Source organism: Suncus etruscus, chromosome 3 (genome assembly GCF_024139225.1).
Source record: "Suncus etruscus isolate mSunEtr1 chromosome 3, mSunEtr1.pri.cur, whole genome shotgun sequence".
Classification (NCBI taxonomy): domain Eukaryota; kingdom Metazoa; phylum Chordata; class Mammalia; order Eulipotyphla; family Soricidae; genus Suncus; species Suncus etruscus.
Genome location: NC_064850.1, coordinates 85740857 through 85765946, shown reverse-complemented (window position 1 = coordinate 85765946; position 25090 = coordinate 85740857). Strand labels below are relative to the sequence as shown.

The window sequence follows — 25090 nt, the reverse complement described above, 5'->3', positions numbered from 1 at the left end:
AGACCCTAGTTCGATCCCCAGCATCCCATTTGTCCCCCAAGCCTGCCAGGGGTGATTTCTGAGCAGAACCAGGAGTAACTCCTAAGCACTGCTGGGTTTGGCCCAAACCCACCACCACCACCAAAATGTGAATATTCTTTAACCGAGCAAATTTTTCTATAAATCAAAACCAAATTACAAGAAAAGGGGGCCAGGGAAATAGTACAGGATAAGGCACTTGACTTACACATGGCTAACCTGGTTTGATCCCTGGCATCACATGTTCTCTCAACCACCTCCAGGAGTGATGCCTGAGCACAGAGCCATGTAAATAAGCATTACAGGGTCTGACTAAAAAAAAAAAAAATCACAAAAAAAGTATGTTGCACTATATGAATAAAGACATTCTTTACAGCATTCTTTGCTACTAGAGAAAACCAGAATGCTAATGGCTAGCAATAGGAAAGTACTTAGAGTTTCTCAAAGTAGTCTCTGATGATCCTTTGAATCTCTGCAATATCTGTAGTGATCTCCCCCTTTTCATTTCTAATACAGTTTATTAAGTTTCTCTCCCGATTTTTTTGTGAGTTTTTTTCCAGTGGTTTATCAATCTTGTTTATTTTTTTCAAAGAACCAACTTTTGCTTTCATTGATCTTTCAGATTGTTTTCTGGATTTCCACTACATTGATTACTGCTCTATGCTTTATTATTTCCTTCTGCCTACCTATTTTTGGTTCCAATTGCTGATCATTTTCTAATTTTATAAGCTATGTAACTAAGCTATTCATGTAGGCCCCTTCTTCCTTACTGATGTGTGCTTGCAAAACTATAAATTTTCCTCTCAGTACCACTTTTGCTGTGTCCCATAAATTCTGATAATTTGTGTCTTTATTGTTATTTGTTTCCAAGAATGTTTTGATTTCCTCTTTGATTTAATCTCTGACCCATTGGTTGTTCAGTAGTAAGCTGTTTAATTTCCAGGTGTTAAAGTTTTTCTTCTGTGTCCCTTTGTAGTTCGCATCTAATTTCAGTGCCTTGTGATCAGCAAAGGTAGTCTGCACAATTTCTATCCCCTTGATTTAATGGAGATATGTTTTATGGGCTAGCAGTATTCTATCCTGGAGAATGATCCATGTCCATTGGAGAAGAATGTGTATCCAAGTTTCTGGGGATGGAGTGCCATATATATATATATATATATATATATATATATATATATATATATATATATATATATATATATATATATATATATAAAATATCTGTGTGTGTATACACTAGTCCATTTTCTTCCATTTCTCTTCTTAGAGCTAGTATATTTTTGTTGGGTTTCAGTCTGGTTGACCTATCAAGGGGTGATAGGGCAATGTTGAGGTCTCCCATAATTATTGTATTGTTATTGATGTATTCTTTCAGATTTGTCGACAATTGTGTTAAATACTTTGCTGGTTCCTCATTGGGTGTGTATATGTTTAGGAGTGTGATTTCTTCCTGTTGCACATATCCTATGATTAGTACAAAATGTTCACCTTTGTCCCTTACAACTTTTCTGAGTCTAAAGTCTGTTGTTTGCTTGGATGTTTTTCCTCCAGCCTTTGATTTTGAGTCTGTTTGTTCTGACTATTCAGGTGTGTTTCTTGTAGGCAGCAGAAGGTTGGTTTCAGCGTTTTGATCCATTTAACCACTCTGTGTCTATTAACCTGGTGCATTTAGTCCATTGAGATTGGGATTTAGTGCCATCTTTGTGTAGAGTTTGGTGTGTCTGTTGGTCTGTCTTGTCTTAAAGTCTTAAAAAGTCTTTAAAAAAGTCTTAAAAACCTTTCAGTTTTTCTTTTAAGTCTGGTTTTGAGTCTGCAAAGTTTCTGAGGTGTTGTTTATCCATGAAGTTATGTATACTTTCTTCAAACCTGAAAGTGAGTCTTGCTAGGTGCACTATTCTAGGCGAAGCATTTATTTCATTGAGTTTTGTGACCATATTCCACCATTGCCTTCTGGCCTGTGGGTTTCTTGTGACAGGTCTGTTGTAAATCTTAAGGATGCTCCTTTGAATGTAATTTCTCTTTTTGATCTTGCTGCTTTCAGTATTCCCTATCTGTGGGATTTGTCATTGTGACTAGAATGTGTCTTGGGGTGCTTTTCCTTGGGTCTCTTCTAGCTGGTACTCTTCGTGCATGCAGGATTTGGTTGCATGCAGTCTTTAGCTCTGGGATTTTCTCTGTAATGATATCCTTACTGTTGATTCTTTCTGGGGATTTTCTTCCTGGGTCTCTGGGACTCCAATGATTCTTATGCTTTTTCTGTTGAGCTTATTAAAGACTTCTATTTTCCTCTGTTCACATTCTTTGAGTAATTTTCCATTGTCTGATCATTTGCTTTAAGGCTTTTTTCTAATCTCTTTTGCTGTGTGGAATTGTTATGCATCTCATCTTCCAGCTCACAGATTCTATCCTCAGCTGTTGTTACCCTGTTGGAGAGACATTCCATTGAGGTTTTCAATTTGTCTACTGAGTTTTTCAGACCTGTTATTTCAGTCTGGAGTTTTCTGATTTCTATCTTCATATTCTCTTGATTCTTATTAGTGTTCCATTCAACTTGATCTATGCTTTCTTTGAGTTCTGTGAACATCCTCCATATGTATTCTCTAAACTCCATATCTGAGAGACTAACTAGGTGGTTGGCTGTTTTCGGGACATCAGAGTTGCCATCTTCATTCTCTATGCCTGGTCTTGGCCTACATTGTTACCCCATTGTCACGCATGTATTGTGGATTTTTCTATGTGTATATTTATTGGCTAGATGATGCAAGTGGCCGCAAAGTGAAGCAGAGCGGCCATGCTCCTCTGGTTCCACCCTTTGCGGGCAGGACTGCTCACCTCTGAAGAAGATGAGCCCTCAGGGAGGATGCCAAAAAAGGGTCAAGATCCCAGGCCAAAGCAAAGCAGAGAAAAGCCCAAGATGTCTGCCATGCTTCTGACACACGGCAGAAATCTGCTAGTTCCACTGTCTATGGGCAGGATGACTCATCTCCATAGGAGACCAGTCTTCAGGGCAGAAAAGTACTTAAAATGATTATATCATATGCAAAGAATACAGTGGGGGAAGGCACTGACCTTGCATACATCAGACCTCTGTTTGATGCCCAACACCAGATATGGCCCACCAAGTCCATTAGAAGTAATCCCTGAGAAATCAGAGCTGGAAATAATCCCTGAGCACTGCCAGATATAGTCCCAGAACTAAAAGAAAAAATAATTTAAAAAATGAGAATCTAAATTGGATATGAGAAGATATTTTCTGGGAAAGCAGCCATAGTAGAGTACAAATAGTAATATCCCATCTTAATTTTAAAATATGTATATAAAGAGAAAAAGTTAAAAGGATACACACCAAATATTTGACAGAAGTATGCTATGAATTGGGACCAGGGCAATAGTACAGCAGGTAGGGCATTTGCCGTGAACAGACAACGTGGATTCCATCCTCTCATCTCATATGGACCCCCAAGCCTGCTATGAGTGATTTCTGAACACAGGAAGTAGTAGTAACCTCTGAGCACCACCAGGTATGGCCCCAAAACTGAAAACAATATTTTGTAAAGAGCAGATATAAAACTGCATTTGAATTTATCTATAGTTAAGACTTGTTTAGACTATAATTTAATTTTGGTTTGGTTTGGTGTCATTGGTGATACTCAAACCTTACTACTATCCTCTGCACTCAAGAATAACTCCTGGTGGGGTTTGTGGGGCCATGTTTTATGCTGGGGATTAAATTCAAGTGGGCCACATGCAAGGCCAATGCCATACCTGTTATAGTATCTCTCTAGCCCTATAATTTAATGTTTAAAATTAAGTTATTTTGAATCTGCATCTCTTCCAGTAAAAAATCATTTGATTAGTAATTCATATGATATGAGTGCTTGGAAGGTAGGCTCATTTATATAAAAATAAAAAAAACAGGCACCAGAATAAATAATTGTGGCTTATGCAAAGTTTTTTTTTCTTTCCTAACAGTAGAAAGGCAATTTATTTTCTCTGCAAAGTCTTCCGAGGCCAGATTTCTATCTTAGTTTTTCTGTTCACTTCAATAAACAGCTTCCAAATGTGATCAAAACACAGATCCCTTCCTGTTGTAGGTGCTTGCTGAGAGTTGAACACTTGATTTTCTTTTCTTAATAGAAATTTGTCCTGTGAGTGAATCAAACATAATTCCTAACAAAAGTCCCTATTAATCTCTAACACAATGTCTTCAGTCTATATAAATTTCAGTCTATACAATCATGGCACTACTGATATTTGAGGTTGGGTATCTATAACAGGAACTATAGGAAGTTTAGCAGCATCCTTGACCTTCCCCCAGTAGATATCATTTGATATTGCCCCCAGATTTGACAACCAAAATATTCTCCAGATGTGTTAATAATGTTTTTTTAATTTATTTTTTTGGGGGGGGCACACCTGTTTGATGCTCAGGGTTACTCCTGGCTAAGTGCTCAGAAATTGCCCCTGGCTTGGGGGGACCATATGGGACGCCGAGGGATCGAACCGCGGTCCTTCCTTGGCTAGCGCTTGCAAGGCAGACACCATACCTCTAGCGCCACCTCGTCGGCCCCATGTTAATAACGTTTTATCTTTATTAAAAAATCTTTATTGATTACAAATATGATTGTAGTTGTATGATTTTAATCATGTAAAGAAAGATGTTATGAATAACTAAGAAGGGTAAAAAAGACACTGGGACCACTAACAAAATCATAATATATGCTATAACCACTGTTATCCCCTCACCAAAAAAAACAAAAACAAAAAAACAAAAAACAAAACTGTGCTTAGCACCAGCATTATACTTTTCCTTTAAAATTAAGAATTCCACATAAAATTTGTTTATACATGGATGGATATGTAGACTATTATGCTGAATGAAATGAGTCAGAGGAAGATATATATATATAAAATAATCTAACTCATTTATGGGATGTAAGAAAATAAAAGATAGTGTAGTGATAATATCCAGAGATAATAGAGATGAGGACCTGTAGGACCAGTACATGGTAGGAACTTGCCACACAGAGTGGAACAGTACACTTAGGGTAGAGCTTGAACACTATGATAATGATCACTCTGGACAATATCTGGGTGTTGAACAAAGTTCAACTATCTATCTTTTCAACTATGCTATCTTTTCATTAACAATTTGGCAAATCACAATGTCTCAAGGAAAAGAAAGGATGAGAAAGAGAGAAAGAAGAGTTAAATGACTGCCCCAGAGGCAGTTGGGAGTGGGGAGAGAAACTAGGGATACTTATAGCAGAAAATGTTCATGGGTGAAGGGTGGTGTACAGTGTAACTAAAACTCATCATGAACAACTTTGTAATCATCATATTTAAATAAAAGAAAAAATAAAATTGAGAACTCCAGGGGCCAGTGATATGGAGCAGTGGGCAAGACTCTTGTTTTGTGCACAGCTAACCCAGGTTTATTCTCTGGTATCCCACATGGTCTCCCGAGATCTGTCAGAGTGATCTTTGAGTGTAGAACCATTGAACATCATCAGTTGTAGTAGCTTCTCAAAAAGACAAACAAACAAACAAACTGACTACTCCAGGGACCAGAGAGATACTACAGTAGGTAAGAAACTTGCCCAAAATAAAATAGAATAAAATTGATAACCCCAAAATCTCTACCAGGAATTGTAAGAGATGAAAAACATAAATGTTTTTCTTGTTGCTTGTTGCTTTACGTGGTTAGAAAATCATCTCTTCTTATATACTGGATCTAAATTTCTACTGTGTCAAATAATTACTATTTTCATTTGAATATGCAAGCATAAAACTTACTTCCCTAGAGTGTAAGAAAAGTATTAAGGATATTATACTGTGCCATATTCATGATGAATGTCTTCAGTCTACACTGCAATATTTCTAAGAGACTAATATAGCAGCATTCATAATTCTTTTCTACCCTAAATCAAAAATTTCATCTCCAGTTGATGGCTTATCTCTTTTAAGGGCAATTAAGTATGCATAATTTACCACTGTGGAATACCTTAAGAGTATAGTATTTTTCCGCTAATGAGAAATGTTTGCTTAATATGCTTTTCCATTCTAGTGACAGAGTGTGCCTCACTGCCAATCATATAAATAACGTGGCTAATTTGAAAGAAACCATAAAACATATTTTCTTTGTTCTGCTTTTTCAAGCACATTTAGAGAAAACCAAATCCTCTGTCAAAGCAGAGAACCACACTGGGACCTTATTTAAAAAGCTGCTTTGAAGGGCCTGGAGCCATGGCACAGAGCAGTAAGGTGTCTGCCTTGCCAGCACTAGACTAGGATGGACCGAGGTTTGATCTCCCAGTGTCCCATATGGTCCCCCTAGCCAGGAGCAATTTCTGAGCACATAGCCAGGAGTAACTCCTGGGCATTACCGGGTGTGGTCCAAGGAACCAAACAAACAAAAAAAAAAGCTGCTTTGGAATAAGAGCAAATATATAATAGCTCTGTGTTAGGCTTCTCCTGAGGTTATTTAGTGCCTTGTATGTCAAAATGATCTCTTAGGATGCTATTCCACAACATGGATAGTATGTTGAGGCCCACAGGAGGAGATCATTACAATAATACCCCAATATTCTTACTTTTAAAATTTCTGATAGCTTCAAAATTGTATCTTAAAAGTAGTTGCCAGCCATAAAATTGTCAGAATACCCAAAAATTCATATAAAAACAAAACATCCACACTGGGAAAAAGAAGTAATTGCATGTGAACAATGACTGTCAGAATAGATTAGTGGTAGAACTGGACCTGGAAAAGTAGGTAGGATTCCCAAAGAAAAACAAAAGATACAGTTATATGACAGATGTAGAAATCAGAAGGTGCCAAGATGAGGAAACACTCGGGAAGTTTAATTAAGTAGGATAGTTTGGTTGATAGTAGATTTTCACTGAGCAAATATACATTGTATCTAGGACATAAATCAATCATCCAGATCTTGGGATTTCTGTATCATAGCAGATCAGCAGCTGAAAAGCAACTCAGAGCATATAATTTATCCTTGTTAATAGAATGTAATTGGGTCTGTATCTAGAGCCATTGGATAGTAAATAGATGGCACACTCAAATTGGATAATTAGAAGAGTTTTTAAGAAGGCATTGGTGGCCTTTCTCTTGTTCCTTTCTCTCTGTCTTTCTCTCTCTAAAAGTGGGAAAAAAGAAGGCAATGGTGGGACTCAAAGACATGGCATGGTGGCACAGTGCCTATACTGCATGTGAGAGCTAATTGCTAAGTGCAATTCCCTGCAACTCTGCCAATCTTTGACACCACAACTAATGGATAGCAATGGATAACAGTCAGGATGACAAAGGGAAGGGCAGGGTGAAGCAAGCTATCTTTGCAAAGATAGCAGGAATACAAGGAAACCATGGGGAATAATACAATATCTTATGTACAAGACCTACCTTCTTACTTCCTCTATGCCTGAGATGAGAATAGTAAGGCTTCTAAAATACAAACAGGAATTACTTAAAAAGACCCACAAGAAAGGAGCTATAACTTTTAGTCCTTGGAAGGACACCACCAGTCACACACACAGGAATAGATGGTGTACAGTTGTGACTCTCAGACATTTCTTGTCTTCTTGTGGGGTTTCCCATTGACCAATTCTAACACAAGGCAAGAGAACAATGGAGCCCCTTAACATAGCTGCACAAATGTCTTTGGAGACTCAAGGTGGATGAGGGTAAGGATAGATCTGTGACTTGGTGTACTGTGACCACAGGCAGAGGGAGCAAGAAGTGCATGTTCTTTCATCATTTTTACTTTTCTTATTAGCCAGTTCAACTGGATTTGAAGGATCTTGAGATTCTAGGGAATAACTATCAAGGCATGTAGGATACGAACAGTAGAGAAAATCAGGCTACCAATTAGGACTACCCAGTGTGAAATGCTCATGATTAAGACAAACTGATGTCAAATGAAGACACTGTTGTGTATGTAAACATTTTATGGGATTATTGATTAGGGTAGGGTCAGTAACATAATAATCCCATAAAATGTTTACATACACAACAGACACTACATTGCAAGATTTTCTTTTTGTTTGGGATTTTTGTTTGGTTTTTTGTTTGTTTAGTTTTGGGGCTTGGAGGTTTTGGGTTGTTGTGTTTAGTTTGGTTTAGCTTGGCTTTTGGGCCACACCTGGTAATACTCAGGACTTACTTCTGGCTTTGTGCTCAGGGATCATCCCTGGCAGGATTTGGGATTATATGGGAAGCTGGAGATCAAACCCAGGTCAGCACATTCAAGGCAAGCATCCTACCCACTGTACTATCACTCTGGTTCCTCAATACTGTTTTTACAAAAATCTGGTTGATTGGTTTTTTGTTTGTTTTTTTTTTGGGGGGGTGGCAGGGGGAAATTCCATAATGATGTGTCTGTTAATCAGTCATGAGGCAATTAGATTGGAACACAATGAACAGCTAGTTGGTGCAACTGACCAGAAGCTCCCATTAGCAACAGAACCCATGGATTAGTTTAATACAGTGAAGGCTGAAAGGACAGAACTTAAATCATATTCTCAGATCAGCTGGCAGCTCGCTGGGAAGAACTTGAAGAAAGTCATCAAAGGCCTTCTGGTCTAGGAAAGAACTTGACTAACTGTGAAATATGGAGTCTATAAAAAAGGAATTTTAGAGTTTTGTGAGCTTCCACAAGCCTCAGTGGACAGGGGTAAGGGACATAGGTCTGCCCATCACAAAGAAAAGGTTTTAGTAAGGCATGGAATATCATGTGTTCCCTAGACTTTGCAGCATGTAGTTAGACTGTAATGTTATAGGGAAATGGAGGAATGTGAGAATTCTTAGCTGCTCAGAGGGAAGCAAAGCTAAGAGCAGGATTTCGGAAGGAGCTGGATACTATTTATCAGCTCCTATCATTTCATGGTAAATGTGAGAGCAGTTGAGGGCCTTGAGCTATAGGCAAAGTTGGTATATGGCATTTCAGAACTTGCTCAAATGAGGACATGGAATTACCAGCCAGACGTGATATGTTCTTCCTGTAAAGATGATATTAAAACAGCTATTGGGCATAAAGGCAGGTTTCCTGAAAACATCCTACTAAAGAAAGATTTAGACACTGGGCAAGTTCATGCCCTTTGAACACCCTGGATATATCCAAACTCTTCAAGTAAGACCTCTTCTGATCCCTCAATCACTATTAGGAAAGAAAAAAAACTTTAACATCTCCCCTCATGGTGCTTATGTTGGACCAATTGGAGGGTGAGGCTTTGGAGATGGGTAAAAAGAGGTTAATACAAGTAGGTTTAAAGCTTTAACTTTTTAGTTAATCCTGACCTACTCCACATACATAAGTGTGATCACTTTCTTTTCTGATTTTTGACCACACCCAGTGATGCTCAGGGGTTACTCTTGGCTATGCACTTAGAAATTGCTTCTGGCTTGGTAGACCATATGAGATGCCCGGGGGTCAAACCACAGTCTGTCCTAGGCTAGTGCGGGCAAGGCAGATACCTTACCCCTTGCACCACTGCTCCGGCCCTAGGTGTGATCATTTTTAATGATTTTCCATTCAGACTAAAGATAGAAACTATTACTCTGTGAATAAGCCCCAAGGTTCCTCCAGAGGCAGAAATCTAACCCCAGGAAAAATTAGAGGGACAGTGAAAAACAAAATTAAAATTGATTAGGATTGCAGGTCTTAATAGCATAAAGGAAATGGGATTAAAAGAAAGGCAGATCTTAAATAGACCTCTGTCATACCTCAAAATGTTCTCATAAATATGTGATCTTCAGTGGAGGATGTTTGTTTGTTTTGCTGCTTTTAAAAGACAAATTAAAAATTTGACACGTGCCAGACTTGAAGGTAAACATTAATCCATAAAACCAACATTTGACCAACTTGAAGTTGGTCAAACAGATTGTTACATTTCTTTCCTGGCCTATACATTTTGTTAGGGTTTCTTTTACAAGTTTTATTATATGCACTTTACATTTAACTTTTTAAATTTAATATTTAATTTTTCTAGTTATGGAATATTGTCAAAATACAGTCTTTAAAAAATTGTTCCCAGCTATAACAGTTATACAGTGGGAAGGGCACTTGCCTTGCAAATATCCAATCCAGGTTTATTCCTGGCACCCCTTGTGATCCCTTGACTTCTGCCAGGACTGACTACTCAGCAAAGAGCCAGGAGTAAGCATTAAGTGCTGATGGATGTACCCCTCGAAGAAAATAAAAAATATATTATTTATTTATTTTGGGAGGGATTTGGAGATGCCCAAGCAAAGGAGGCTTCCAGGGTTTCACCCAGATGTGCTCAGGGGACCATGCAGTACTGTAAATCAAACTAGGGTTGGCTGCATGCAAGGTATACATTAACCACTGATTAATCTCTCAAGACATCACTTTTTCTTTCTAATTGCTATGGGAGACATGCCAGCAGAACTCAAAGACAACTAGGATCATGGCAAGTTAAGGGAACATTTGATATGAGGAATGAAACCCAATACAACACAACTGCAAGGCATGAGCCTCATTTCTAGCTTCTAAAATATGGACTTTGTAAAGCCATAATTTAATTGTATTTTATCCTATAACTTTGTCATGTATTCTAGATGCAGACTTATTTGCATGTAAATTAGTGTTATAAAAGAGAATAGACTTGGGGAGGGGGGGCAAAAAATGAGAACAGACTTTACGGGGCCAGAGAGATAGCATAGAGGTAAAGCATTTGCCTTGCATGCAGAAGGGCAGTGGTTTGAATTCCAGCATCTTATATGGTCCCCTGAGCCTGCCAGGAGCGAGCGATTTCTGAGCATAGAGCCAGGAGTAACCCCTGAGTGCTGTTGTGTGTGTGTGTGTGTGTGTGTGTGTGTGTGTGTGTGAGAGAGAGAGAGAGAGAGAGAGAGAGAGAGAGAGAGAGAGAGAATAGACTTTAACCCATAGCTTTTGTTATTCTGTCAAATTGTAAGATTCATGTTATCAAAGAACAGACTTCATGTCACTTCTTTTATGAAAATCTTCTTTTCCTAAAGCCATGTTTGTCTGATTATCTTCTTGTTTTGTTGCTCCTAAATCTCCTCCAAAGGTTCTCCTTTATCTCCCTACTTTCTGAATTTTGATCATGCATTAGTCCCTTCCAGAATGCTTTCCTTTCTCTCTAGGTTACTCACCAGTTCCTTTTTTAATACTATTTTTATATGTTGAAAACCTTCAATTTTTTTAACTAACTCTTTTATCCTAAGCTTTGGACTTATATCTTGACATCTCTGGTTGGATGTCTCATTGTTATGGCATATTTGATTACATCTACCAAATATGTTTCTCTATCCATTTTCCCAACCTGGTAAAGCAACTCATTTCTTTCAGTTCTTTAAGAAAGGTATGGAAACGCAGGCCAACATTTTGTTTCCCTCATTTAAACGTTTATGATAAATCCTTTTTGTCTTCACCCAACATGTACATCACATTTAACTCAACTCTCTCTCTCTCTCTCTCTCTCTCTCTCTCTCTCTCTCTCTCTCTCTCTCTCTCTCTCTCTCTCATCTTTCATTACCTTACTCTAAACAGAAGAGTGCAAGGTATTTGGTGGACTAATGGTTGGCCTTTATTGACATGACTTGCTGACTGCTCCATTCTTACTTTTCAGATTTCAGCCACTTTTCTAACTCCAGCATTCTAAAAGTTTCCAATCTGTTGGTTTCAGTTATGCTACCTTTTTTATATCCTTGAAAGCACTGATAATGCTGTATATGTATCTTTGTGTCTTTCCATTATGAGGCTATAAACTCCTATGAAAGTTGCCTTGTTCCTTTTAGGTCATGCTTCCCAGAACCTGAAACAATGTCTGGCTCAAAGAAAATTCTCAAATTTATGTAGGTGAATGAATAGCAGCTAGTTGAAACTCTGAATAGAATTTGTCTCCTTGCTTGAGGAATAATTGGAAAAGATGCTGGACTAAGGGACTCTAGCAAAAGTACAATAGTCAGGTGTTTGCCTTGCACCTGACCAACTGGGTTCAATCCCTTCCATTACATATGATCCTCTAACCCCATCAGGAATAATCCCCGAGTGCAGAGCCAAAAAGAAGCCCTGCATACTGCTGACTGTGACCCCAATACAAACAAATAACAATAATAAAAGATGTTGTACAGAGAAAGATACTGTTCTAATCTATAGAACCTGCAAAGTGACTTTGAGGATGTAGTTTTATTAAAATTTGGAGATTATCCTCGATTACCCCATTAAGAATTTAAGAAAGATAATGATTGGGCTCAGAGTCAAGGGAGAAAGAGAGATTTAAAAATAATGTTGCTGGCCAGTGGATGCCCCCACCCATGCCAGCCATATGAGCAGCCCTGATCAAAGGCTGAGAAAATCTTTAGCATTCCACCAGTGCCTGGAGCCCACCAAAGGACAGGTGAGCTGGACCTGCCCAGAGGGAAAGAACCAGAGAAAAGACTTGATCCCCCTGTTGACCAGGTGAGCTGGCCCCACCCTGAGGGACAGAGCCAGAGTGATGTACATTTGATGACTAGAACCCAACTATGAACATTTTTGTAATCACAGTGCTTACATTTTAAAAATTATTACTAAAAATAAATAAAATTAATAAATTAGAACAATAAAAATTAAAAAAAATAAGATCTGACACAGGAAAGGTTGTTCCCTCTTGCCACTTCTATTCAACAACGTTTAAATTTGATTTGTTCAAAAGGGAATGAAGAAAGGAAGGAAGGGAAGGAAAGAGAAGAAAAGGAATAAAAGTAAAGGAAAGAAGGGAAAGGAAGAAATAGGGAAGGGAAGAAAGAGGAAGTTTAAAATGGGCTTTGTGTCCTTTAAGGGCTTCAGCTGTACTAAATCCTCTACTAACTGCTTAAAGAGATTTTGGAGGATTTTAAGCAAGATTAGATTTGTACTTCTAAAAATAATCCCTCTGGTAACTTATATATTGGTTACAATCCCATAATTAGTTCATCAGAAGCCCTCAGAGGGAAAACTGCTGTTGACATGAAAGGTTTTGATATTTTCTCCAAAGCCATAGATTAAGAATTTTATTTCAAATACAATGTGTTATATTAAGCAGTTTCCTGTACCCAGTGTAACATCATTGAAAGCTCCATGTTCTTACTTGCTCTTTCAAGCCTGTGTTCTCTCTTGAACATGTATTCTTCTCTTTCCTTCATGCTTTTCTAAGCAAATTTATTTCAGTAATAACTACTTCTGGGGCTGAGGCTATAGTATAGTGGGTTAGGCACTTGCCTTGCACATAGCCAACCTGAGTTTGACCTCCAGCATCCCATATTCCTAAGTACTGAATTGGAGTAAGCAAAGAGAAGGAATAACCTCTTAGCATCACCTGGTATGCCTCCTAAACAAAACAAAAACAAAAATTATCTTACTTCACTAAAAAAGTTAAAAAAATAAAAGCTTCATGTTGACAAATGAGTTTCATTATTCCTCTAATAAGAGATTTATTGAGATGCTTAGTCTTTTTGTTCCTTTCATCATTATTTTATTGTTCAACAGTACTTCTCTGCTTCCAATCAGATCCAACTCTAGCAGCTAGCAGGGAAAATCCAAGTAGTCATAGTATGCTGAACTGAGACCTCCTGGGCAAGGGGATCATATCCTGGCTTTAACACAGACTACCTCGAGTATTTGTGCCAAAAATCCAAACTCGGCTTATACTCAGGTCATACAGGCCATTTGATTCGGTGCACTTGCACCAGTTGTCTTCTGCAGTCTGCTGGAGGGGGCGGTGCTTCAGCTCAGTCCACAAGTTGTGGTTGAGCTGAAGAGGTAGGCAGCTGAACTGAACTGTATGCCACTGAACTATTTAAACTACAATATTCTGTGCTTTGTATGAGACCAACAGAGTGATGATGATATCTGCAAACTCAGTGATGATGACAGTGTCTATGCAGAGACTCTCACATCAGATGCAGCTAAAGTTCTGTTTGGACATACAGATGAGGAGGGGGAGGAATCCAGTTTTGAAGGATTTTAACCTTTGTGATTTGTTTGTTTATTTATTTATTAGGGTTTTTTTTTTGAGCTACACCCTATGATGCACAGGAGTTATTCCTGGCTATGCATTCAAAAATTGCTCCTGGCTTCGGGGGACCATATGGGATGCCGGGGGATCTAATCACCTTAACCATCCTAGGTTAACATGCATAAGGCAAGTGCCCTACCGCTTGCACCACTGCTCTGGCCTCAATCTTTGTGATAAACTGTTAAGCTATGGTTTTCTGCACTTTATTTAAAGTTTTAAAGTTATTGTTGCTAGTTTACAGCTTTTCTTTAGCAAAAAATATTGAAAAATATTTAACCTACTGATTTCTCAATTATTGTAATTGTTTTGGGTATATATTTTTATTTTTGAAATTTACCAATGGCTGCTGCATTTTCCATGTTGATTTATACTCGAGTCTCTAAGTCTACCCAATTTTTAGGGTAAAATTAGGGGGTCAGCTTATATTCACGTCAGATATACTCGAGTATAAATGGTAACCAAGGATTCATATCAAGTGAATCTTGCAAAATCACTGTTTCTTTACACACTACATTTCATACATTCTATGAACTTACATAACCTTCTGATGCTCAAAATCAGTATTTCAAGGATAGCACTTGGCAAACTGTAATACACAGAGAAGTAAGGTGATGTTGATTTTCCTCTTATATTACCATTATCTCTAAATACACTTGAGTAAGTAAAGAGTAGGCCTGAAAAGTAAATGTAATTTGCGTTTGTGATATTCGATGACGCTTTCCCCAAGTATCAAATAATGTGTTAGTGGTTTTTCTAGTATCTAGGCAACAGGCTGCCTCCACTTAGCCCTTGAAGAGTCCTGAATTAAAAATAGACTCTGTTTTGCTGTGCTCTGAAACTTAAACCTATATGCTTTGAATGAGACAAAACTACCCCCATACACTTAGAAGGTAAACTGATCATGGCCCAGATTACATGCAAATCCATGTAGAGAAACTTTAAGGGTCGAAGGTAGATGTGAAACTATCACTCGCCACATTGCTCACCATTGCTGCTATGTCCATAGCGGTGGGTGTCCCAAAAGAGAGAAGATTCCTGGGGTGTCAAAATTTGCAGAGGAAAAATCCTGGTTCTAGGAGCACCACTTCCTGCACTGCACACAGAAAATTCTTTGTCCTTGGGGCTGGAGAGATAGGGCAGCCGAGGGGCGTTTGCCTCCTTTCAATCCCCAGATACCCATATAATCCCCCAAGCCAGGAGCAATTTCTGAGCGCAGAACCAAGGACTAACCCCTGAGCATCACAAGGTGTGGCCCAAAAACCAAAAGAAAAGAATTCTTTGTCATTATCATGATTTATAATCAAAGATGCTCCAGATTGTGTTTCAAAGTGTTTTCACAGATTAAAACAAATTTTGCTCAAGAGTGATTGTGTTAAAAAAAAAATACATGATTTCTCCTGCCCTGCCTAGTGGCCAATGGAGAAAACTCAGATGATAATACTTAGTTAGAGAAATAACTACATTTTGAACTTTCCTAATAATGAGAATGTATGAGGGAAATGGAGAGCCTGTTTAGAGTACAGGCGGGGGTCGGGTGGGGAGGAGGGAGACTTGGGACATTGGTGATGGGAATGTTGCACTGGTGATGGGTGGTGTTCTTTACATGACTGAAACCCAAACACAATCATGTATGTAATCAAGGTGTTTAAATAAAAAAAAAAACCACATAACACAGAGCACATAAACAAATGTGACCATAAAGCAGACAAGATGCCTTTTAATTATGTCTTTGTGCATTAACACTAATATTTCATTTGGGGGCCTGAGAGATAGCATGGAGGTAAGGTGTTTGCCTTGCGTGCAGAAGGTCAGTGGTTTGAATCCCGGCATTCCATATGGGCCCCCTGTGCCTTTCAGGGGTGATTTCTGAACATAGAGCCAGTAGTAACCCCTGAGCGCTGCCAGGTGTGACCCAAAAACTAATATTTCATTTCATGTTAAGAAGTGCCATTTCTTTCATAGAAAAATTTGTTTGTTTTTAACTCCCATCTGCAAATGGTCCTTATACTGGCCTGTGTTTCTTCAGCTGATCTGTGGTAGGAGGTGATCAGAAACAAATAGACTATTTTATTCCCATCTTATCAAAGAAATAGCTCACTGGGGGCTAGAGCAGTAGTATAGTAGGACATTTGCCTTGTATGTGTCTGATCTACGATCAATACTAGGCAAACATGATCCCCTGAGCCCTTCAGGAGTGATTCCTGAGCACAGAACCAGGAATAATCTCTGAGCATCACTGCCTCCAAAAAAAGGAAAAGAGAAAAAAATAAACAAATGACTCCCACAATCTTTTTTTTTTTTTTTTTTTTTTTGGCTGAGGTCAAATAAACAGATTTAAAAGACAACTGACTTGGAGTTCAGGTTCATTTTGAAAAAGCATATGTTGCAATAGTGGGGATTACTGCCAGACTCTGATATGCAAGGCACTGTGACTGGGGCAGTTCCTTGAAGAGCCCTAAATCCCACCTGGAGAGTAGGAACTAGCGTCACTGTTTTTCTGGTCTGTTAAAAGAACTAGATGAGCTCAGATATTAGAGACAGTTGCAGTCTGGCTTCCATCCTAACCAAGACTGCAACAGCACTTGCTCAGTGATCATGGGCTGTGCCAATAAAAATGAGAGTAATAGTAGAAGTGATGGTAATGATAATAATTATAGAACTTACCTCACACAGTCCTTAGTATAATCAAAAGTCCTAAAACAGTATGCCACCTCATAAACAATGTCAATATGCACTATAGTTATGATCATTTGGTTATAAATATTATTCATGTATCAAGTGCCTGACACAAATAAGTGGCCAAAAAGTCAAACATTTGTTAGGCCTTTATTAGTTTTCAATACACAAAATATGGGTATTTGAGGCTGTAAATCTTGGAAACATTTATAGATAAGATTGCTACCAAGATAATTCTAGGACAAAAAAATGGGTCCACTTATATTTGGAATAGATTTTCCATCAAAAGAAGCCATCTATTATTTTTTCCAACCCTCTCTTGTTGCTGAGGAAAAAGAATGGAAATTTTTATTCACACTCTCTTGTTTTTGCTGTTTGTAACATTGAAAAGGCCCTAACTGACAAGACTGACGCTGAGACCCTTGTTTTCTTTGCAGACTGCATCATCTGCTATCAAAGGTGCTATTCAACTGGGAATAGGATACACAGTGGGCAATCTCACTTCCAAGCCAGATCGTGATGTTCTCATGCAAGATTTTTATGTTGTAGAAAGTGTGTTCCTACCCAGGTAAGACTAGTTATGTGATACCTTCCCTATGACTTCCATATGTGGTCACCTTTGTTAGCATGTGTCTATGCACAGGTGCTGGTGTATAAGTTAGAATGTTGTAGTACTAGAGTTTAAATTATTGTACTGTCTGTCACATCAGAATTATTTGCATTGTTTATGTGAAGAAGCTAAATAGGTTTTGTCTTAGGAGTCAGTTGAGGTTAGCAGTTAGGATGCCTGGAAGACTATATTAAAAAAAAAAAAAACTTGGTGAGTCAGTGGAAGAATTCTGTGATCACATAGGAATGTCTATGTAGATATAGAAAAAGAAAGCTTGCATAAAGCTGTGACTGGTACCATGTTTTGTTTCCCCTACTTTAAAGATGCCTTGGTTACCACAACAACTCTTTATATCTGAATTCATTTGCAAGGCTCTTCTTATGTGATCACTTTAACCTCCTGAATAATCTGATGTTCTAACTGATACTTACAAAAACACCATTCTTTAATATGTTTTACTTCTACTGATTGTATTAGGGAAAAAAATGAAGTCAGAAAATCAGTATGGAGATGATAACTGGTAGTAAAATGTTGAAAAACTAGGTAAATGTAATAGAAAGATGGTTCAGGGGCCAGAGCAATAGCAGAGCAGGTAGGGCATTTGCATTGCATGCAGCTGACCCAGGTTTGATCCCCAACATTCTATGTGGTCCCCTGAGCCTGCCAGGAATAATATTTAAGTGCAGAGCTAAGAGTAACCCCTAAGTATAATTGGGTGTGGCCCCAAAGCTAAAAAAAGAAAAAAATATGATTCAGATGGTAAGACTTACATGATGGATGAAAAAATTAAGAGTCTAGTTCGGCCTTATCATAGGGAGAGAAGTAATTATGCATAAATTATAAATTTATATTATTTTATATTATATATTATATTTATATTATATTATAAATTTTATTAGTCCTAAAAGGAGCTCTTTAACAAAATAGTTTATCATTTTATAAAATTCTTTTCTATTTAAATTTTTGTACAAAGGCTGTGGATTTTGACTTATCAGGCACATTTATATTTAAAATAAAAATATTTCTAAAATAAAGCATTAAAATACTTTATTACTGAAATTGAATGGGTATGACTGGGGTACACCATTAGTGGTCTCATCTTATTTTTTAGAAATGGTACTTTTACATGTTTCTATTACTCAGTTTATCAGTGGCTTAGAAACTAAATCTTTAAGTGACTGTGCACATGAAAAGCACAAAGGAACTTTATAGATTGTATGAATTATAGCTATAAACTCTAGCTGTTCTCCTAGATGTTTTCAAGTTTGTATCTCTGGCAACAAAAAGAAATACCTTCCAGGTAGCAAATACATTAAATGCAATACAGCTTCCTTGTGACATTGCTCTTCTTTCAATAGTCGGAAAATATTCTCTGCCTTTTTAGTGATAACATTTTTTCAGCTTCATACTTTTTTTTCCTCTAAAGTCACATACTTGCATTTATGTAAGTGTTTCACTATGTTTTGCTAAGTTTGTAATTCCTGTAGATAACTTTGCAGGAGGTTCTAGCCTTCATGCAAATTGATCCACACAATTAAGTAGATGGGGTGTGAGCCCTCGATTTGAAAAAGTAGGGGGCATTTGGTGCTTGTGCGAGGGACTTAGGCACACTGGGGATGACATGTCCTAGAAGTACTTACCCTAAATCAAAAGAAGTCTGATTCTTTTTTTTTTTTTCCTTTTTCTGGTTTTTAGGCCACACCTGGTGACGCTCAGGGGTTACTCCTGGCTATGTATGTGCTCAGAAATCACTCCTGGTTTGGGGGATCATATGGGACACCAGGGAATCAAACCGAGACCTGTCCTAGGCTAGCATGGGCAAGGCAGATGCCTTACCTCTTGCGCCACTGCTCTGGCCCCCAGAAGTCTGATTCTTGCCTCAGTTTCCTACTCTGAGCTCTGTTTCTTTATTAGTTCAACAAGGGAATTGGACGCCTAAGTAAAAGTGCTATCTTTTGTACTTTGTACATGTTTTATCACCAGGCCATGGTGGTAATATCTCCATACTCCTGTAGTAGTCAAAATGCCCCTCTGATCAACTGATCAATTTAGTATCTTACGTATGATGTGCTTCATGGGTATATACACTTGCAAAGAGGAACAAACTATTCGCTGTACTGTATTTTGTTATACCTCAATAAACTGTTAAATAAAGTTTCTTCCCCATCTACCCTTTCTTCTAAAATTACCCAGAGAGGAGACTAGAAAGTGGACAGGACTATTCTGAGTCTCCAGTAGCTGGAAAATTCAGTGATGTATCTGGGTCATAGTGAGAACTAATTCTGTAGGGTGCTTTGAGATTATTTAATTAATTACTGCTATGAAATTGTGTAGTCTGTTTCCCTTGGAAACAAAATGCATTGTGTTTTTATTTCTTTTAAATTGGCTCAATAATATTTTTAAATGCCATCTATTTGTTTTATTAATAATTTCCATTTGAAGCTGGAAAAAGCCCTACAAAAACCCTGCACCGTAGACTTATATAGAATCCTCCCAACAACCGGGTTCCATGAGCCTTCCAAGCACTCAGTAGAAAAATAAGAATCATGGCCCTTGTTAATATCACCTCAAATTCTGCACAGCAGATAGATTTTTATGAGTAAATGGGGTTTGGAAACAGATGTTTCAGTATGTTTGTTTCATGTAAACATGAACCTGAAAGGCAAAGAGAAACAATATTTCTAAGTGACAATTTTATGTAACAAATCCATTTTATTGGTACTTTTTTAAAAATAATACCTTTATTTAAACACCATGATTACAAAAATGATTGTACTTGGGTTTCAGTCATAAAATGAACACTCACCCTTCACTAGAACAACATTATTGGTACATTTTATTATATAATAGAATAAATTATTAGTAGCACCTTTATAGTTACCAATGAAATTATTTACATATATATATAAGCTCTGATAATATTAAGGGGCTTATCCCAAAGCTATACACAGTAAATGGTAATGGATTCATGGTTTGAACTCAGGTGGCTGACTCCAATATTTTATTTGTAGTGATAAAGTACAGGAGCATTATTTACTCGTTCTTGTATCAATAAAACTAACCAGCTTCTACCTTAAAATTAAGAACTAAAATCTGCCTCTCTGTCATCTTAACAACCAGCTCTAATCCTTTCCTTCATTCCTTCCCAGGAGACATTATTCATGCCTTGTCTGGGACTCACCACTCTTCGTGGTAAGCTTCATACTGTGGGCCAGTTCTTCTAGCCCTCATCTCTATTGTCTCTGGGTTTTATTAAAATAATGTCTTTTATTTTTCTCAAATCTCATAGATGAGTGAGACTATTCTGTGTCTAACTCTCTCCCTCTGACTTATTTTGCTCAGCATAATAGTTTCCATGTCCATCCATGCGTATGAAAATTTCATGACTTCATCTCTTCTGATGGCTGCATAATATTCCATTGTGTTGTATATGCACCACAGTTTCTTTAGCCATTCATCTGTTGAAGGACATCTTGGTTGTTTTCAGATTCTGGCTATTGTGCATAACACTACAATGAATATAGATGTGCAGAAGGCATTTTTGTGTTGTGTTTTTTGTGTTTCTAGGATATATCCCTAGGAACGGTATACCTGGATAATATGGGAGCTCAATCTTCAGTTTTTTGAGGAATCTTCATATTGTTTTCCATAAAGACTAAACTAGACGGCAATCCCACTAGTAGTAAATGAGAGTTCCTTTCTTGCCACATCTTATTTTTTTGTGATTTATGTAAGTCTTTGTGGTGTGAGATAGTACCTCATTGTTATTTTAATTTGCAACTCCCTGATAATTAGTGATGAGAATTTTTTCATGAGTCTTTTGGTCATTTGTAGTTTTTCTTTGGGGAATTGTCTATTCTTTTCTTCTTCCCATTTTTGATGGGGTTATATGATTTTTTCTTGTTAAGTTCTGTCAGTATCTTATATGTCCTCAACAAAATCCTGGCAAATAGGATCCAATGCCTCATCAAGAAGATTATTCACTATGATCCAGTAAATTTCATCCCAGGAATGCAAGGATGGTTTAACATCCATAAATCTATCAACATAATACACAATATCAGCAACAAGAAAAATAAAAATCACATGATCATATCAATAGACACAGAGAAAGCATTTGATAAGGTTCAACACCCATTCTTGATTAAAAAAAAAACTCTCAGCAAGATGGTAATGAAAGGAACTTTTCTCAATATAGTTAAGGCCATCTACCACAAGTCAATGGCAAATATTATCCTCAATAGAGAAAAACTAAAAGCCTCTCTCACCACTCCTATTCAACATAGTACTGGAAGTACTTGCTATTGCGATTAGGCAAGAAAAGGATATCAAGGGAATCCAGATAGGAAAGGAAGAAATCAAACTCTCACTGTTTGCAGATGACATGATACTCTACATAGAAAATCCTAAAGACTATCAAAAAGCTATTAGAAACAATAGATTCATACAGCAATGTGGCAGGCTACAAAGTTAACACACAAAAATTAATGGCCTTTTTATACACCAATAATGATAGAGAAGAAGTGGACATTAAGAAAACAACCCCATTTACATTAGTGCCACACAAACTCAAATATGTTGGAGTTAACTTGACCAAAGATGTGAAGGACCTATACAAAGAAAACTATAAAGCCCTGCTCCAAGAAATAAGAGAGGACACACGGAAATGGAAATACATATCTTGCTCATGGATTGGCAGGGCTAACATCATTAAAATGCCAATACTCCCCAAATCATTATACAGATTTAATGTGATCCCTCTAAAGATACTCATTACATTCTTTAAAGAAGTGGATCAAATACTTCTGAAATTCATTTAAAAGCAAAAATTCCTCGAATAGCTAAAGCAATTCTTGGGAAAAGAATATGGGATGCATTACTTTCCCCAATTTTAAGCTGTATTACAAAGCAATAATTATCAAAACAGCATATTATTTGAATAAAGAGAGACCCTCAGATCAGGGGAATAGTCGTAAGTACTCAGAGAATGTTCCCCAGACATACAGTCACCTAATTTTTTATAAAGGAGCAAGAAATACTAAATGGAGCAAGGAAAGCCTCTTCAAAAAGTGGTGTTGGCACAACTGTTTAACCACTTGCAAAAAAGCGAACCCAGATGCCCAGCTAACACCATGTATGAAGGTCAAATCCAAATGGATTAAAAACCTTGATATCAGACCTGAAACCATAAGGTATAAAGAACAACACGTAGGTAAAACACTCCATGACATTGGGACTAAAGGCATCTTTAAGGAGGAAACAGAACTCTCCAAACAAGTGAAAGCACAGATAAACAGATGGGACTATATTAAGCTGAGAAACTTCTGCACCTCAAAAGAAACAGTGCCCAAGATAAAAGAGCCACCCACTGCGTGGGAGAAACTATTCACCCAATACCCATCAGATAAGGGGCTAATATCCAAAATATAAAATTCACTGACAGAACTTTACAAGAAAAAAAAAAAAACTAATCCCATCAAAAATGGGAGAAGAAATAAACACTTTGCCAAAGAAGAAATACAAATGGCCAAAAGGCATATGAAAAGATGCTCCACATCACTAATTATCAGGGAGATGCAAATCAAAACAACTATGAGGTACCATCTCATGCCACAGATATTGGTGCACATCACAAAGAATGAGAACAAGCAGTTCTGGTAGGGATGTGGAGAGAAAGGAATTATTTTTTGTTTGTTTTTTGTTTTGTTTTTTTGGAGGGGCCACACCCAGTGACGCTCAGGGATTACTCCTAGCTATGTGCTCAGAAATCGCCCCTGGCTTGGGGGGACCATATGGGACACTGGGGGATCGAACCAAGGTCCATCCTATGCTAGCGCTTGCAAGGCAGACACCTTACCTCTAGCGCCACCTTCCTGGCCCCTAGAAAGGAATTCTTATTCACTGTTGATGGGAATGCCGTCTAGTCCAACCTTTATGGAAAGCGTTATGGAGATTCGGCCAAAAACTGGAAATTGAGCTCCCAATCCAGCTAAACCACTCCTACAGATATACCCTAGGAACACAAAAAATACAATACAAAAATCCCTTCCTCACACCTATATTCATTTCCGCACTATTTACAATAGGCAGACTTTGGAAACAACCAAGATGCCCTTCAACAGATGAATGGCTAAAGAAACTATGGTATATATACACAATGGAATATTATGCAGCCATCAGAAGAGATGAAGTCATGAAATTTTCCTATACATGGATGTACATAGAATCTATTATGCTGAGTGAAATAAGTCAGAGGGAGACTGATAAATACAGAATAGTCTCCCTTGTCTATGAGTTTTAAGAAAAATAAAAGATATTCTTGCAATAATTTTCAGAGACAAAAGAGAGGAGGGCTGGAAGGTCCAGCTCACAACATGAAGCTCACCACACAAGTGGTGAGTGCAGTTAGAGGAATAACTACAGTGAGAACTATCATAACAATATGAATAAATGAGGGAAGTAGAAAGTCTGTTTAGAGTACAGGTGGGGTATGTTGGGGAGAACATTGGTGATGGGAGTGTTACACTGGGGGGTGTTCCTTTACATGACTCAAACCCAACTACAATTATGTTTGTAATCAAGGTATTTAAATAAATTAAAAAAATAAATTTCTTTTCTGCTTTTCTTTTATGTTTCTTCTCTTTCTATCGAAGATTAATTGATTTTGCGGCTGGAGGTCATTCTCTGAATACTCAATACAAGCAGTGAGAGCTTTAGTTCCTTCTTTTCTATCTGGACGCCCTTGATATCTTTTTTTCTTACCTGATTCCAACAGCAAGTAATTTTAGTACTGTGTTAAATTGGAGTGGTGAAAGCTGGCAACCTCATCTTGTGCCAGATTTTAGAGGAAAGCTTTCAGTTTTTTCCAATTGCATATAATATTTGCCATGGGCTTCTGGTAAGTGGCTTTAACTACATTGAGAAAAGTTCTTTCAATTCCATTTTATTAAGAGTTATTATCACGGACCTGGAGAGATAGCACAGCGGTGTTTGCCTTGCAAGCAGCCAATCCAGAACCTAAGGTGGTTGGTTCGAATCCCGGTGTCCCATATGGTCCCCCGTGCCTGCCAGGAGCTATTTCTGAGCAGCCTGCCAGGAGCTATTTCTGAGCAGCCTGCCAGGAGTAACCCCTGAGCACCGCTGGGTGTGACCCAAAAAAATAAAAAAAAAGAGTTATTAATACGAATGGGCCTTCAACCTTATCAGATGCTTTTTCTGTTTCTATTAATATGATCATATGTTTTTTATTTTGCCTTTTGTTGATGTGGGGTATTGTATTGTTTGTTTTGCATATGTTAAACCATCATGGCCTTTCTGGAATAAATCCTACCTGGTCATAGTACATTACCTTTGATGAGATGTTGAATACTATTTGCTAGAATTTTGTTGTTGATCTTTGCATCTATGTTCATTAAAGATAATGCTCTGTAATTCTTTGTGTGTGTGTGGCATTTCTTTCTGCGTTTTGTATCAGGGTGATTTTGGCTTCATAAAAACTTTTTAAAAGTTATTCAGTTTCTTTTAACTTCCTAGAAGAGAATGAAAATATTAGCAGTAAGTCCTCTTAAAAGTTTTGAAAGAATTTACTAGTGAATCCATCTGTGCCTGATCTTTTGATGTTGGGAAGCATTTTGCGTACCATTTTTGTTTTTTCAATATTGTAGGTCTGTTAAGATATTTCAGGTTACCCTGTCCTCTTTCTTTGCATCTTTGTTGTCATAATTAAAATAATAATAAAAAAAAAAAGATATT

General features: G+C 37.6%; 1 protein-coding gene across 3 annotated transcripts in view; it reads left to right on the top strand.

Moving 5' to 3' along the window:
- PIP5K1B (phosphatidylinositol-4-phosphate 5-kinase type 1 beta) overlaps positions 1 to 25090 on the top strand; it is a 370177-nt gene that overhangs the window by 195838 nt on the left and 149249 nt on the right. For 2 of the 3 annotated variants that reach the window (XM_049770947.1, XM_049770949.1), the window contains exon 4: positions 17166 to 17296. The exons of the other annotated variant lie outside the window; for it this stretch is intronic. In XM_049770947.1, the coding sequence (XP_049626904.1) occupies positions 17166 to 17296 (131 nt within the window). The remainder of the gene's footprint in view (positions 1 to 17165; positions 17297 to 25090) is intronic. 3 annotated transcript variants of the gene reach the window in all.